We start from the raw sequence: 17928 nt of genomic DNA, 5'->3' as shown, positions 1-17928 counted from the left end.
TCACCTAGGAGACATATCTCTGGGCGTGTCTGTAATAGAGTCTCGAAATTAGGTTAAATTTCAGTTTTGTTTTTTTTGAGACAGGGTCTCTTTGTATAGCCATGGCTGCTCTGGAACTCTCTCATCAACCAGGCTGGCCCCAAACTCATAAAGACCCACTGCCAAATCCACTACTGCCCGGCAAGACGCATTCATTCTTAAAACTCCTGTTATCCAGAACTTGTCATGTAAGTTCAACTTAATTACTAAATTACCATTAGATACAGCCAGTTTCAGAGAAATTCACTGTCTGCATCTACTCAAAACCACAGTCACTGTCACAGTCAGAGGAGGAGGCTCTCAGCACGACTTCTTACCCTTTCTGTTTTATCTGCACAGAAGAGGCGTGTGTGATGTCTCTTTTGCACCACAATGTAGGTTATTCCTGGTCGATAGTCTTCCTCCAAGCTTATACATGCCTTTCGAATTGCTATTAGCTCCGGCCAAGCTACCTAGGAGACAGAAGGGGAATTTTGTTTGACGGAGGTCTTAGTTCTCAAGCGGCAAGCTGAAGAGTGCTCAGAGGAGGGCATGGGGCTGATGGGAACACCTGTTTCATCTGTCCCTCCGACACCCCTCCACGGTAGTAGATGATGCGAGTGGGCTTGAAACGTGTGGACTTGTAGAATTGAATCAGCAGCTCCCGAGCCATGCTCGTCAGGTCCTGCACGACCTCCTGACTGTAGAGGAGCTCCTGGGCAATCTCCTGCCGAGAAGTCTGCACCCGCACTGTGGCACAGTATCGGCTAGGGTGGCCGTCCATGCTGCCCACCACGGCTGCAATAGAAGGCTTCTTCCCATCCCCAGCAGGTGGATGAGTGACATCTGCTCCCAGGAAGATGACAGGCTGCTGGAACACTGAAGGCCTGTCCAGATTTAAGAAAACAGTGCCACTCAAAACATATGGGTACAAATATTTGAGTCTAGAAAAATATATCACCAGGATAACTGCCATCTTAGAAAAGAGGACCTATGCCCATTAGGAAAGAACATGAACCTTCCAAAACCCAAATCTCTTTAAGTTGTGAAATTTAAAGAAGAGAATCAAATTCATTTTTTCTGTTTTATTTTATACATATTTATCAATTATATCCTATATTTTACTTATTTACTTTATTTGCACACACAGACCCATACAAATATAAACCCTACAAGAGTAGGAATTTTATTAAATCTTGGTCATTACTAGTACCTAGAACATTCCTTAGCTCATACTTGGCACTTGGTAAATATCTGTTGAAAACACAAATTCATTCCATGTCACTGATTCCTCTATCTGTGGAATCAAAGAAAAATATGAGTGCTTTTCTGGTAAAAGCTAGACAAAAAAAATCCAGGTATGGTGGTATCTATAAGTCAACACTCATGTCAGTGGGTGGAAGCAGGAAGACAGTTAGTTGGAAGATCATCTTCAGCTCTGCAGAGTTCAGTTCAAGGCCAGCTTAAGATACATGAAACCCAATCTCAAAAGGAAGAACATGATCCAGACATGATGGCACAAACCCGCAGTTCCTAAGACTTACCTAAGCAGGTACATTTTGGCCTAAGCAGGCCAGTCTGGTCTACATAAAAACACTTTGTCTCAAAAAATAAATAAAATTTTTAAAAGACATAAGAGAATAAAGAATATACAAGAGGGGTTGGAGGTTAAGAACACTGACTGCTCTTTCAGAGGTCCTGAGTTCAATTCCCAGCAACCCACATGGTGGCTCACAACCATCTGTAATGAGATCTGGTGCCCTCTTCTGGCCTGCAGGCATACATGGAGGCTGAACACTGTGTACACAATAAATCTTAAAAAAAGAATATACAAGATCAAATTCCAAGCTTAAGGTGTTCCAGAAGCTGAAGAGATGGCATGGTCAGGGGTCAAGATGGTAGTTGGCTCTTCCAGAGCATCTGAGTTAGTTCCCTGCATCCACACTGGGCAGCTTACAGCACCTATAACTGAAGCTCCAAGGGGATCTGATATCTCTAGCCTCTGTGAACACTTGTACTGGTGCCTTCATGTGCACGTGATAACACCTCCTGCACACATGTGTACATAATTTAAAAAATATATAAGAGGCAGGTAGATCGCTGTTGAATTTGAGGCCAGCCTGGTTTACAGAGCTAGTCTCAGGAGGGCAAGGGCTGCTACACAGAGAAACCCTGTCTCAAAAAAACAAAACAAAACAAAATAAACCAACCAACAACAATGACTCATAACAGAGACAGATAGATAAAACAATTGAACTAGCTCCTTACAAAAGATGCCTCCAAATTAAATCGAAACCCAAACATCTTTAGCATCACTAATCAGGGGAAAGCAAATTGAAATAATAGTAAGATAATATTTCTTATAATAAAAATGGCTAAAATTAAAAGTACTGCCAAGTAAGTGATAAACATATGGAATGACTAAACCTCTCAGTAGAAATATCAATTGTTACAGACAGGTTGTAAAAATACCTGACTGTATCAATTATGGCTAAATTTGTGTATTCTCCACAACTCTATTTTCTATATCAAGAAATTCCACACAGCATCTCACACAAGAGAAACAAATGCTTACCTCCATAATACATAATATTGTAGAACTATACAATGAATATATACTGTCCACCAAAGAGTAGACAGAACTATATGATTTTATCTACATAAGAAAATAATCCATAGCAATGAAAAATAATTAAATGCAACAACATAAGTGAATTGTATAACTACAATGTTAAGAAAAGGGAGATAAGACAGGCAGAGTGGTGCTCCCCTTTAATCCAGCACTCAGGAGGCAGAGGTAGGTGAATCTCTGAAGCGCGAATTCTAATTGTTCTTAATAAATAAAACCCGGAGTCAGATATTGGGGAGTGAAAACTGAAGGATCAGAGAAGCAGTGGGGTCAGCCACTAGAGAGACCTTTTATCTCTACCAATACTCAGAGCGAAGGGGTAATCCTGTCTTCAGACTGCACTGCTCCTCAGACTGCTTCAGACTGCATCTCTCTCCACCAAACCTCAGACTACACTGAGCTTCTGTCTCCTCCCACCTTATATTCCTCTCGCTGCCCAACCATATCACTACTGTCTCTATCTCCCTAGTGCTGGGATTAAAGGCGTGCGCCACCACCGCCGGGCTCCTAATTTATTTTCTATCATAACTTGCATTACCATCCAAAGCTATCTTTCCATATCTCTAAGCCTTATACACTTTACACACCTTCATTGAGTTTCTTTTCTGTATCTGATAAATAAGGAAAACTATAACTATCTAGTCTCCCTCAGAGACCCAAGAAGGAAATAATATTAACTGAGTAAGCAAGAAGTGTGAGCAAGTGACTTCCAAAAAATGTGAGAAATGACAAAAACAGCTGGCTGCCGGACAGTCACCCAAAGCATATCCTACAGACTTTTCTATGAAGCAGGATTCTTGAAGGACTGTCCCACCTTGTCTTGACAAGGTTTTGTAGTCACTGTCTTTTGTGTTCTGCTTGTCCAATTTGGACAGCATACCATCAGTAATTGAAAAAAGAGCACTTCTTTGCCCAGTGGCTTTTGCCACAAAGAAAGTAAACTCCATGTGGAGTTTCTTTGATGCCCATCATCTTTGAAGTAGATTGGTGCTGCCAGGAGCAGATCTTTATGAGTTTGAGGCCAGCCTGGTGTACAGAATGAGTTCCAGGACAGACAGAGTAGGAAGGAAGAAAGGAAGGAAGGAAGGAAGGAAGGAAGGAAGGAAGGAAGGAAGGAAGGAAGGAAGGAAGGAAGACAAAATAGAGCACACTGCACCAGTGATTCCATTTATAGGAAGATAAAACCAACAGATCAACAGATAAAACCAATCTATACCAACAGGTCAGAAGAGCAGTTTCTTTTGGAGTTATATGTTTGTAGGTAACTCAGGATTTCACATAACAGGCATTATGCCAATAAGCTACAGCCTTGGCTCTGGGAGTTACCTATTTGGAGTGGGGAGAGAAAGCCTGGTAGAATCTGGAAATGTTCTAAGTCTCTCTGGTGGTGCTACCTGGGATTACACACACTATATAAGAAAGTCATTGAGTTGCATATTTGACATGTCTAGTTTATTGGTTTCTATTCACTGGTGGGAATGTAACCCAGGGTCCTGCATACACTAGGCAAGTGCTCTACCACTCAGCTACATCTCAGACCTTAGTTTTGTTTTGTTTTTGAGACAGGGTCTCACTGTATAGCTTTGGTTGGCCTGGAGCTCACTATGGAGATCAGGTGGCCTGACACTCATAGCCATTGGCCTGCTTCAGACTCCTGAGTGCTGGGATTAAAATATGAACTACCACACCCAGCTAAATCCTTGGTTTTCTTTTTCTTTTCTTTTCTTTTCTTTTTTTTTTTTTTTTTTTTTTTTGGTTTTTTGAGACAGGGTTTCTCTGTGGTTTTGGAGCCTGTCCTGGAACTAGCTCTTGTAGACCAGGCTGGTCTCAAACTCACAGAGATCCGCGCCTGCCTCTGCCTCCCGAGTGCTGGGATTAAAGGCATGCGCTACCACCGCCCGGCTTGGTTTTCTTTTTCTATCTTTCCTTTTTTTTTTTTTTTTTCTTTTTTTGAGACAAGGTCTTGCTATATGTGGCCTAGCTTGGAATTCACAACTCTCCTGCCTTATTTTACCCACAAGTACTGGTGTGTACCACCATATCTGGCTGAAAGCTGTGCCCGTTATCATAAACCATGTAATTTAGGTTTTAATCAAAGTATGAAAAACAAATCATGACCTTACCTTTGATGAGGTACAAGTACATTGTTAATTCCTCCAAGCTTTGCATTTATCTTCAGGCAAAGGTTGGAAAGGGTTTGGGGCGAGGTCTTGACAACATTTTTGACTTGGACACATTGTGTGGCCATACCTAAAAGGGTATCTCCAACTCGTTTCACCTCCGCTATAAAATAAGTCAATAAATTAGTTCCCTTTAAAATGCTTAATCACCTAATATGAGTAAAGGAAAAAGTTTTAAACATTAACTTTCACCAACCACTGAGTGCCAGCACTTTTATCTGCTACACCCACTGAGCAGCCTCCTCTTTCCTGACTTGCTGCAGTTCTGGAAGCCAGCCCACTTCCTTTACTCTTCAGGCGCTGCCTGCCACCCCCTGCTCGGTCCCTTGGGGTTTCTCCTCCTCAGAACCAGCCTCGTAAAGGAGTTAATCTCCTGGCTCCTCCCTCCTCAGAGCACACACCAGCCTTTTGAATTTTACTTTCTCTTTTTCAAAACATAAGCAATAAATAGGAGGTTACAAAAGAAGAAGATAGAGGGTTTGACAAAAGCTTAAGGGCTGGTCTGCAGTCTTTACTTGGGGGTAACCAAGAGAAGAACCTGAATCCCTCTTCTAACAGCAGGTATAAATTAAGTACATCCTATTCTAGAAGCAGCAGCCCCCCCATGTCTATTCTCCCCACTCTGATGTTTTGTTTTTCACTAGAATATTCTACTTCTTCAAGTTCCCTGCGCTATGGAAGGCCTGCACAGCATTTCCGGCTCCTATGTCTAGTCACTTGTCACAACAGGCTGGGTGAGGCCTCATGGCTGGCTGTATGCAGATGTAGAGAGAAAAGCATGGTGGCAGCAACCTTGTAAACAGTGTCTGCTCTACCAAGTTGGGTCTTGGAGTGAGGATGATGTGGCTATATGGAGCAGAGGCCACTGTCTATTGTGAATAGACACAAAAGAAGAACAGGTAATAAATCTTGGCCTGGATAGAGTACTTCCCTACCATGTACGAAGCCCTGGGTTCAATCCCCAGCACCATATAAATCATGTGTAGAGGTTCATTCCAGAATCCGAGTATTGGGAGGTGGAGGTAGAATTCAAAGTTCAAGGTCATTCTCTACCACAGAATGAGTTCAAGACCAGCCTGACTGACATAAGATCTTGTCTTAACAAGAAAGAGAGAAAGGGCAGGAATGTGGGGGCAAAGGGGAGGAAAATAGAAAGTGCTGTCGTGCCATTTCCCCCCAAGCAAAGCACTCTAGAACTGAGATGTCTGTCCCCTCTACACACTCTGGTAGTCTCTGCGGCTTAGACCACAGAGAATGGAGAGTTGGGACTGAGGCATCACCTAGCTTATCCTATCAAACCTAGGACTTGAAATCATCCCTCATTCAACATTAAAAAGGTTCATACCATATACTGGTGTCTTTCCAGGCAAGATAACCACTATTAGCTGCAGGCCCACATATGTCATTTTCAGGTGTTTAAACATGGGCTCCACACTGTCTGCGCCTTGTGCATACTTGCAGAAACATGGCTGACCCTGGATGGGCATCCCTGCATCCTTGGAGATTTTACGAAGCTGGTCGGTGAAACTCCTGTTAAGACAGAACCAGTGGCACAGTGCTTTCATTTTCACACGTAAGCAAACAAACAAAAGCTCTTTCAGCAGTTGCCAAAAATAGACTGGCAGTTGTGCCATCCCAATTGTAACGGAACAATTTGCATTAGTAAACTACCAAATCATCAATCTGAATTTTTATTACTATTTTTTGTGGTATGGGAAATTAAACCCAGGGCCTTAAATCTGCTAAGCAAGCATTCTATCATTAAGCTTTATCTCCAAACTCCATTTTGAATTTCTAAAAAAATTTGGTTCAACTGAGATTCAGGGACTTGAATAGCATTTATATTCAAAAGATTTTTTAAAAATCAAGTAGGTGATTCAAAATTGAAAAAAAAAGAGGGTCATAGTTTTAGGTAACATAATTTGATAAGGCTAGTAAAGGAAGAGGAGGTGAACTTGTATTCAGCTGGGAACACATGAATATGCCATCTTCGAGTCCATAAGGTTAGAATTAGAAACAAATTTGTAACAGGTTTGGTTCAAGAAATCAACATTATTTTTTTTTCATTTTAAAGTTTTAAAATTTGAACTTAAGACGTTAATTCAATCTGTGCATAAATCAGGGTCTTGTGATTTAGCCCTAGCTGGCCTGAAATTTGCTGTGTAGATCAGGTTGGCCCTAAACTGACAGAGTTCCAACCTGCCTCTGCCTCCCAGTGCTGGGATTAAAGGTGTGTGCCACCACACCTAGCCTCAACATAACTGATTTTGTGTATTTGCCAACATCTTGTAGGATTCCTTTTTTCTTTCCACCCCAGTTCTGCTTTCTTGATTTTTCTTTCCCCTTCTCTTGGACTTCCTTACACAGAAGCTGTATCTCCAAGAGGTGACATGATGCTCTTAGACAGCTTTCCTACAGCAAATAAGCTCACTACTAAGTTATAATTGCCAGAAACAGACTAATTTTAATTTTTACCTAAAAGATGTACACCAATGGAAACTCCTAAGAACTGAAGAATTTCCCTAAATAGCATTGCTTCAGCCTCATTACTCACAAATTCCTATTCTAAGTATGTGGAAGCTGAATAGGATTCTCAAAGAACCCTCAGATTTACAATAGAGCACAGGGTCTCTTCTGCAGAGTCAGATGGCATTATTATGGGCATCAAGGGTCAGTGTCAGTGTGCCCAGCACATTCACATAAAGATGGTATTTTGTATCTAGAAGGAGCATTACTGAGCTGAAAATGGGATACTCACTTTAGTAAATCTTCCCTACATTGTTTCTGAGGCGCAAAACAAGCCACTGCCCAAACTTTAATTTCAATGCCAGCATAAAACTGCTTTCCTCGCATGTCCCAGACACCCTGGTTGGGTGTGGCTACTGTTTTATTCTTTAAAAAAAACAAAAAAGAAACAAAAGAAAAGAGAAAAGATATTACAATCTAAGACCATTTTTGTGGTGAAGAGGGAACAAACAAAACTTTATTTGGTACAGTCAGAAGACAGAAGGTAATAATGAGCACAACTGCGGGTAAATTCAAAGGTGCGGCTTTTTTTTTTTTTTTTTTTTTTTAATAAATTGGAGTGGTGTGGAAGCAGCTTACCCGGCCTCCATACTGCAGCATTGGAGCTGGAAGCACCCTGCCTGTGAGCTCCGTCATCTCATTGTGGACAACAATCCCAAATTCCTTCAGGTATGGGTCAGGTCCACCCACCATGCTATTGCTCTTCACCTAAGGAATGTGAAAGCCTGCATATAAAACCAAACAGGAACTCTGTTCCCTTGGGATTGTTTATTCTTTTGCTTTTTATCTCACAGCAGGCTAATCTGAAGGCCATGTCTTACTGACCAGTCTACTGATTTCTTCCTGTCTGTCAGGAGCAGATCTCGCTGTGGCTTTGATCATTGTGGATGTCTGATTGTCTGTGAGCTTCTTTATACATCTCTGTCCTGCCACTATATTACAGACCTGCAGGGAGACAAAGAGAAGCTAGGTTTTGTTGAAATGGGCTTCTATACATGAAGTCTTTATCCATTCCAGGGGAAAGGGGGAGTTATATTAGAAAGTTCTATGCACAAAATACTTTAAAAAGATTAAATTCTACGACTAGTTTAGAAGACTGTGTGTTTGTTTTCAAGACATGATTTCTCTATGTAGCTCTGGTTGTCCTGGACCTCACTTTGTAGACCAAGCTGGCCCCATACTTACAGAGATCCACCTGCCTCTGCCTCCCCAGTGGTGGAATTAAAGAAATGAACACTTCTTTTTAAAATAAAAATTAATTCGCTGGGCGGTGGTGGCGCACGCTTTTAATCCCAGCACTCGGGAGGTAGAGGCAGGCGGATCTCTGTGAGTTCGTGGCCAGCCTGGTCTACAAGAGCTAGTTCCAGGACAGGAACCAAAAGCTACGGAGAAATCCTGTCTCGAAAATTAAAAAAGAAAGAAAGAAAGAAAGAAAGAAAGGAAGGAAGGAAGGAAGGAAGGAAGGAAGGAAGGAAGGAAGAAAGAAAGATTAATTCAAGATATTGGCAAAAGGAAATTCCAGTTGACTTACCTCAAGTGGCAGGTATGTATGCTTTTGCTCTTGTCCCACTTGAAGGCAGGGAAGATGGGGGTACTTCAGCTGCAGACTATACTTCTGCTTAAAATACTGAGCTACTGTGCATTCCATAGCTTGACCATTTTCTAGCTGCAAAGGAAAACTAGAGAAAAGAAAGTTTATTCAGAGCTTTCACTTTTTGTTTTTTAACAAGTAAAAACTACTAACATTTTCTATGTTGATTAGTCACTTAAGAAACAAAGGTCAGGCTGGGCAGGCAGGCAGATCTCTGTGCATTCAAGGCCAGCCTGGGCTACAGACTGAGCTCCAGGACTGGCTCCATAGCCACTGGGAAACCTTGTCTCAGGAAGAAAGAGAAAGAGAAAAGAAGAAAGAAAGAAGCAAAGGTCAAGGGCGGAGGATGTGGCTCAGTGGGTAGAAAGTTTATCTAGCAAGAACAAAGCCCTGGGCCGGGCGGTGGTGACGCACGCCTTTAATCACAGCACTCGGGAGGCAGAGACAGGCGGATCTCTGTGAGTTTGACACCAGCCTGGTCTACAAGAGCTAGTTCCAGGACAGGCTCCAAAACCACAGAGAAACCCTGTCTCAAAAAACCAAAAAAAAAAAAAAAAAAAGAACAAAGCCCTGTGTCCGATATCCAGCACTACATGAACCACATAAATAGGCATGGTGATGCATGCTTATAATTCTAACATTTGAGAAATGGAGGCAGGACAATCAGGAGAAAGAGAGAGATGTACACACATGCATATAAGTAAATAAATTGTGAAAAAATGAACAAGGGTCAGGGCTAGGGATACAGCACAGACACTAGGTATATGTGCAGAATGCATAAAGCCTTTCTTTCAATCTCCAGCACCACCACCACCAGAAAAAAGTCTTATTACTTTCAGTTAAGTCATTTTAGTATTGTACTAGAACAATTCCAAAAAATATTAATACAAAATTTAATATTTTTTTCACAAAAGATCAGGCACAGTGAGTCACACCTGAAACCCTAGTACTCAAGAGGGTTGAGGCAGGAGAACCACTTCAAGTCTGAGGCCAGACTGGATGTAATTATGATCACCATGTACATGACTGGTGCCTCAGAGGTCAGTAGAGGGCCACTGATCCCTTGGAACTGAAATTAGGGACAGCTGTGAGCTACCATGTGGGTGCTTGGAACTGTACCTATATCTTCTGCAAGAATAACAAGTTCTAACCACTGAGTTCTCTCTACAGCCCATCTTGCCGGCTAGAGAGACACGTAAATTTAAATAAGCACTTGGGGTCATCTACAAACTGTTATTTGGTTAAGACAATGTTTTTTTTTTTTTTTTCTGAATAAGCAGAGTATAGTTATTAGGGCCACATTTTAAGATTTCCCAAGTTTTCTGATTCCTAAGACAGGGCAAATTATGTGATTTGGAGGTGACAAGACTAAATACACAGATTGGGGAGATGGATTAGGAGGTTAAACTCTCACTTTGCAAGCCAAATATCCTGAGTTCAACCCTGGGATCGTACAGTAGAAAGACAGAATCAACTCTTAAAAATTTTCCTCTAACCTCCACACATATATTGCAGCACACTGATGTGTGAAGCACACACTCACACACACAGGGGAGGGGAGAACACCATGGACACAAAGTTATAACAGCAAAAAAAGAACTCCTAAGTAACCAAAATAATGTAAGATTTAACAATATTGCAGCTGAGAGATGGTTCAGGGGTTAAGAGCACTGACTGTTCTTCCAGAGGTCCTGAGTTCAATTCCCAAAAACCACATGGTGGCTCACAACCATCTGTAATAAGATCTGGTGCCCACTTCTAGCCTTCAGGGATACATGCAGGCAGATGCTGTATACATAATTAATAAATAAACCTAAAAAAAATTTAACAATATTTACTTAGCAAGAGCCAATATCTTTTTCATGTCAGACACAAATTTAGTGATCCTGATTAGAACAATGAATCTATCATATAGTAATTTTATAGGCATTTCTAAATCCATTCTCACTTAGGCACAGCACTCAATAGACTACAGATTGTTTGGTTAGAAAAGTAAGATTGAGTAAGTGGAAAGGAACACGCTGCTGGAGTCAGGACACACAGAAGTAGCTGGGAGTAACAACGCACTATAAAGGAAAGGAAAGACAACTACACAAATCTGCAAAGAAGTATCTGTCTTCCCACAGCAGCCTGTATGATAGCTAGACCCTAGCAGAGTTAATAAGTACTGAGGATTATAATAATGACAACTGCATTCTTTTCAAAATTCTTAGTTTTGTTTGTATATACATGTATGTAGTATATGTATACACGCGTGTGTGCGTGTGTACATGTGTGCGTACACGGATGCCAGGAGTCAACATCAGGTATCTTCTATCACTATCAACTGACTTTTGTGAGACAAAGTCTCTCACTGAACCTCAAGTGCACCTTCTGGCTAGGCTGGCTGACAGCAAGTTCTGGAGATCTCCCTGTCACTCTCCACTGGCACTAAGATGCCAGATGTTCACCTCCAGGCCATGCTTTTATGTCAGCAACGGGGAGCCAAAGTCAGGTGCTCACACCTAAACAGCAGGCACTGTATGAATTAACATCTTCTTGTATTCTTAAATACAAGTTGATCTATGTTTAATATACTTAGTTCAAAAGGTAAGATGAACAACTATTCAACAAATATCTAAAATATTTTTTTAGAGCTTTTGTGGTAAGTGAAGATTCTTGTGATCCAAAAACCACACTACTGTGTATGGACGGTCTTTGCCAGTGACACTCAGTAACTTCCTCAGGTATCAAATTGCTACCATATTCCATTGTTAACTTGGGTTTCTTTTGTTGTTTTCTTTCATTTTGTGATTTATCAGGTTTTGAGAACTAAAGGGTCTCTTGGTGTAGCTTTTTTTTTTTTTTTTTTTTTTTTTTTTGGTTTTTCGAGACAAGGTTTCTCTGTGGTTTTGGAGCCTGTCCTGGAACTAGCTCTTGTAGACCAGGCTGGTCTCGAACTCACAGAGATCCGCCTGCCTCTGCCTCCCGAGTGCTGGGATTAAAGGCGTGCGCCACCACCACCCGGCTTGGTGTAGCTTAAGTTGGCCTCAAACTCAATCCTCCTGTCTCAGTCTCCTAAGTACTGAGATTACAGATATAAACCATCCTTCGTGACTACTGTACCGTTTCAGATGTGATTGACAGTGATTGATATACGTTTGATGTGATTGACATACGTTTGATGTGATTGACATACGTTTGATGACTGGCTGGCCGTCTTGTCACATTGCAAACTCGGTATTTTCGTTTCATCTGTCCACAGTGAGTCACCTCAACTTTGAGACCTAAAGAGTATTTTTTTTCTTTTTTTAATTACTTTATAAATATACCAATCAAAATTTCCACTTCCTCCCCTCTTCCCACTTCCCTCCTGCTCCCCCACTCACCTTCTCCCTCCCCCTCCAGTCCTAAGAGAAGGCAGGGTACCTGCCCTGTGGGAAGTCCAAGGCCTTCCCCACTCCATCCAGGCCTAGGAAGGTGTGCATTCAAATAGACTAGGATCCCAAAAAGCCAGAACATGCAGTAGAGACAAATCCCAGTGCCATTATCATTGGCTTCTCAGTCTGCCCCAATTGTCAGCCACATTCAGAGGGTCCAGTTTGATCCCATGCTCAGTCCCAGTTTTTAAAAAAAGATAAGAGTACCAGTTTTTTTTGTTTGTTTGTTTTTTGTTTTTTGAGACAGGGTTTCTCTGTGGTTTTGGTTCCTGTCCTGGAACTAGCTCTTGTAGACCAGGCTGGTCTCGAACTCACAGAGATCTGCCTGCCTGTGCCTCCCGAGTGCTGGTATTAAAGGCGTGCGCCACCACCGCCCAGCAAGAGTACCAGTTTTAATTAACATCATAGTAACAAAACCAAATTCAAATGTTGTCTTCAAGGAGTGGCCAGGCATGGTGGGACACATCTTTAATCTCAGCACTCATGAGGCAAAGGCAGGCAGATGTCTGTGAGACAGAGGCCAACTTGGTCTATATAGTGAGTTCTGGGACAGCCAGAACTACAAAGTAAGATTCTGTTTCAAAAATGCAAACAAAAAGTCAAGGAGTGCATTACTTTGGAAAGAATTCTCATACTCTCCTTACCTACTACAGAGAACAAAGGTTTCTCCACATACACACAAGAAGTCAATAACTTAACACAGGACAAAAGCTACAAGAATGTGGAGACAGATTCATCATATAAAGGCAAAAAGATTCATGATACTCAACCCATTTTTGTTTTTGAGACAGATAGCTCTACATAGTTCAGATGAGTCTTGAAGTTGTGATCTTTCTGCCACAGCCTCCTAACTGTTGAGATCACATGTACGCAATGCCAAGCCTAGTTACATAACTGAATTTATTAGTTCATTCAACAAATTTTTATAAGCATCAACATGTTCTGGTGTTTATTTTCAAGTCTTAGTGTATACTGAGACTCTGTGGTCCCACTGCTAAGATTATTTGGCTAGCAAGGGAAGCCAGGTCTATCTGGCTCAAGCCCAGACACCTGCACTGTGTTGCACTCACTCCAAGATGACATTAACAGGAATACCTACCTCTAATTTCTTTGGTAAACTTGACACGCTGAGAGTCTGTTAGAGGTTTTGTCTGTTCATTGATGTTCTGAATGTCTAAAACCTCACACATGAACTCAATGATAGGCTGAGCCCGGTAAAAAGCAGTTGCAGATACTACAAACAGAGAAAGGATGCTTAGTATCAAGGCAAAGAAAAGGGTTCAAACCAATCAAAAGGAAACCAAAATTAACAGAGTTTCAACTCACCATCAATGTTGAGCATCATATTCCACATGGCAGGTCTCACAGACTGGTGAAAACCGAACCAGACCTCTCTGCCACCTCCCAGAGGGTGGTAATAACCTTCAGGGGGTGAGAAAAAAGAACGGCCCACTGGAGTGTACCTGAAGACAGAGAAGGGTTTGAATACTTCCTACAAAGCATTTTGAGGTCAGTTTGTGAATTGAAATCAAGTTTGAACTGTGACTTATATCGAAAATTTTGCATGGCTAAATACAATCTGTCAAAAAGACTGACATTTGTGGGAAGGGATCCAAAATAGGGTACTAACCTCATAGAGGGAAGATGCCTTGTAATAACGTCAAGTGCTTGTACTGAGTCATCTGGGACTTCATTCAGGTGCCCAGCTAAAGCTTCTAAAAGCAACTGAAGGCTCACAACTGACACCCATTGCACAGACACTTTGAAAGTTTGGTCTTTACCCTCACCTGGAAGGGTAACCTCCATGTCAACCTAGGGAAAAATACATACAGACAAACAGGTTTATAAAGGTTGTAGAAAAGACCCCAGGAATATTCCGTTTGGCATATGCATAATGGATACTTAATACTTTTTATAATTTTAGACCATTGGAAACAAAGTAACTGTTCATAAATAAAGGAATAATTTAATAGAAAATATTATACAATGATAGTAGGTCAATGCTGTTACCACCAGCATTAATGACCTAGTTTTATTCTGGGGCCCCATATGGGTAAAAGGAGAGAACCAACCCTACAAGTTGTCCTCTAGCCACCACATGCACGCCACAGCTGGAATCAGTTTACCGTACATGCATGCATATACACACGCAAATAAATAAATACATGAAAATTTAAAATAAATAAGGGAGATACTACAGTACGGGTAAACCTTGAAAACATTATTCTAAGTGAAATAAACCTGAGATGAAAGGACAAATATTGATGATTCTACTTACATGAGGTACTCAGAACAGTCATGCTTACAGAAACAAAAGGTAGAGGAGTGGTTACCAGAGCAATTGGCAGTGAGGACTATGAAACTACTGTGTAGTGGGTAGAAGGTTTGTTTTAGATAACAAAAGGATTCTAGAATAGATGGTGGTGACAGATGCACGACAATGTGAATGCTCTTAAAAGTGGAGTAGTTATGCATGCCTATAATCCCAGAACTCAGGAGGCTGATGCAGGAGGACCACGAACTCAAGCCAGGCTGAGAAATAGCTCAAAAACATTTGTCTTGAATTAGAAAAAAAGAGTAAGGTGTATATAACTGTATATAAGTGGAAACAATACCTCGACATACTGTTTAATGAAAAAAATCACAGCATGATATACAAAAAATAAGCATGTACATAAACATATATGTAAAAAGGTAACACATAAAGTATCTACGGTGACACAACAACGTGGGGCTAACAAGGAAAATGGAATTAGAAGGTACAAACATGCAGGAAAGCCAAGAAGCCTCAGTTCTTGTGAACTGTTTAATAAATGTAGAAGGTACATGTGTACACATATTACTATAAATTTAATTTAAATCAATAAAAAAATGTGGTTCTAAGAGTTAAGTTCAGAGTCTCATGTATGCGAGGCAAGTGCCACACTACTGAGCTACCTTTTAGAGTTTTAGTTTATGTGTATGGGTGTTTTCCTGTGTACATGTGTACATGTATGTAGCACACGCATGCCTGGTGCCCAAAGAACTAGGAAGAAGGTTCTGGGTTTCCTGAAACTAGAATTACAGATGATTATGAGCCACCACATAGGTGCTTGGAATTGAACCTGGTTCTCACAAGAGCAACAAGTGTTCTTAACTACCAAGCCATCTCTCCAACCCTACCTTTTTAAATTTAAAAATACTTTTAAATGTCAATTTTTAGAGTATTTATTTCCTTGTCTATTTATTAATATAAATCATGGAAGCCAGAAAAGAAAGAAAGACTTTCTGGAGCTGAATTACAGGCATCTGTGCTGCCTGATGTTAGTCCTGGAAACCAACCTTAGTTCTTAGAAATAGCAGCAAATGCTCTTAACTGCTTAATAAAAATGTTTTGTTATATCTATTTATTTACTCATTCATTTATGTGTATATGCATGTATGTTTAGGGGTTAGTATGTGGTATGGCACATGTGTGGAGGTCAGAGGACAACCTGTGGAAGTCAGTTCTCTCCTTCCACCCTATGGTCCCAGGAATCAAATCCAAGTTGTCCGGCTTGGATTATACCCAGCAAGCCATTTCAGTACCCCTAATTTTAAAATATTAGGGGTTTACAATACCCTATAACTCTACCTCCAGGAAATCTGATGCCTTCTTCTGACCTTGTGGCCACCACATGTGCATAAACTCACTCACAATCTTTTGCATAAATGTAATAAAAATATTTTATATATATACATGCTTTTTTTGAAACAGAGTTTTTCTGTGTAACAACCCTGGTTTTCCTGAAACTCATTTTGTAGACTGGCCTCGAACTCACAGAGATCCACCTGCCTCTACCTCCCAAGTGCTGGGATTAAAGGCATGTGCCACCACTGCCCGACAAAACATATAATTAAAGAAAAAATACTTTCTTTTCCTCTTTGTTTTTGGTTTGCTTGTTTTTAATTAAGGGTCTCACTATGTATCCTAACTGACCTGGAACTTTCTAGGTAGACCACACTGACTTGGAACTCATGGATCTATGCCTGCCTTTGTCTCCTGAGTGCTGGGATTAAAGATGTGTACTACCATACTTGGCACTGTTTTTACTATTAAAATAGATGTTTAAGAAAATGCTGTGGGCCGGGCGGTGGTGGCGCACACCTTTAATCCCAGCACTCGGGAGGCAGAGGCAGGCGGATCTCTGTGAGTTCGAGACCAGCCTGGTCTACAAGAGCTAGTTCCAGGACAGGCTCCAAAACCACAGAGAAACCCTGTCTCGAAAAACCAAAAAAAAAAAAAAAAAGAAATGCTGTGGCCGGGCATGGTGGCACATGTCCTTAATCCCAGCATTCAGGTGGCAGAAGTAGGCAGATTTCTGTGAGTTTGAGACCAGCTATAGAGTGATTTCCAGGACGACCAAAGATACATAAAGAAACCCTGTCTCCAAAAATAAAAAAAGAAAGAAGAAAGGAAGGAAGGAAGGAAAATAAGAGAGAGAGAGAGAGAGAGAGAGAGAGAGAGAGAGAGAGAAAAGGGAAGTATTGTGGTATCATTTTCATAAATGAAGTAATAAAAGTCCCACTGTTGTATTTAGGTAGAGTGTGAAAACGCAGACTGTTTGTAGAGATGACAGAACCAGTGTGCCCAGTGCTCCTCTCATCTCTCATTTTCAGCTGGCTAAGAGGCAATCGTTGTGGGAAGTGCAATCAATCAGCATCGCAATGAAAGACAACTCTGAGAACTGAAGTGAAGGAGGCTGTGAGCGTAGTTCAGCAGGTGCGCAGCCCTGAGTTCAAGCACCACAGCAAGAAAAGGGAGATCAGGAGAGGAGGAAGTTGGCAAATGGCTCAGTGAGAAAAGGTGCTTGCCAACAAGCCTTACATGAAGGATGAAGACAACCAACTCACATGCACTGTGGCTTGTGTATGCCTCCCCACGATCAATAACCAAACAAATAAAAGAACCAGAAAGGAGAGTATTGGGTCATCTGGAGTAGGTACTAAAATCCAGAGTTCCTTGCTGTTAACACTTACCCTATCACGTCCAATTGGCAGTGGATGTGCTGTGTACATGTTTCTTTTGCCATCATAGCCAGGCTGCCGATCCCCAAATATCTGCATCTTGAAGTGTCGTACCATAGTGTCTACCACCTCCCTTAACAGTAATGGAGACAGTGGCAGTTAGCTTTGAGAAGTGATCAACAGAAAGCAATGTCAACTTGTCATCATGCTTTCATCCAAACTCTGTGTGGGGCCACTAGAAAAAAGTCGAAGCCACAAAGCCTCAAGCAATGAAAAAATTAACTTATCTGCAGTCCCAACACTGGGAAGGTGAAAGCAGGAGATTCAGGAGTTCAAATGGCTAAATATTGTGTTTGATACCAGCATAGACTACATGAGACCCAGTCTCAAAAAATAAAATAAAAAAAAAAAAGATGGAGCAATGAGATGGCTCAGCAGATAAAGGTGCTTGCTTCCAGTCTCAGGACCCACATAATAGAAAAAATACACAAATAAATTAACTAGCACTTTATAAGAATAATAAGTTTCAGGCATCTAAGTTTTGCAAGGATGTTTAACCATTAAATGATGTTTCTTATA

At 41.1% G+C, this 17928-nt stretch overlaps 1 protein-coding gene across 1 annotated transcript in view; it reads right to left on the bottom strand.

The window, feature by feature from the left end:
- The window catches only part of LOC130883565 (protein argonaute-4), a 45872-nt gene that overhangs the window by 15228 nt on the left and 12716 nt on the right, over positions 1-17928 (bottom strand). The window contains exons 3-15 of the mRNA XM_057784138.1: positions 17362-17482; positions 13994-14175; positions 13690-13826; positions 13463-13597; positions 12123-12210; positions 8885-9032; positions 8179-8298; positions 7933-8061; positions 7586-7719; positions 6173-6357; positions 4771-4930; positions 590-905; positions 357-491 (exon numbers count right to left, since the gene is read on the bottom strand). Coding sequence (XP_057640121.1) covers positions 357-491; positions 590-905; positions 4771-4930; positions 6173-6357; positions 7586-7719; positions 7933-8061; positions 8179-8298; positions 8885-9032; positions 12123-12210; positions 13463-13597; positions 13690-13826; positions 13994-14175; positions 17362-17482 — 1990 coding nt within the window. The remainder of the gene's footprint in view (positions 1-356; positions 492-589; positions 906-4770; positions 4931-6172; positions 6358-7585; positions 7720-7932; positions 8062-8178; positions 8299-8884; positions 9033-12122; positions 12211-13462; positions 13598-13689; positions 13827-13993; positions 14176-17361; positions 17483-17928) is intronic.

This window comes from Chionomys nivalis, chromosome 11 (assembly GCF_950005125.1).
Source record: "Chionomys nivalis chromosome 11, mChiNiv1.1, whole genome shotgun sequence".
Taxonomy (NCBI): Eukaryota; Metazoa; Chordata; class Mammalia; order Rodentia; family Cricetidae; genus Chionomys; species Chionomys nivalis.
Note: the sequence above shows the minus strand (reverse complement) of the source record. Positions and strands in the feature narration are given on the sequence as shown.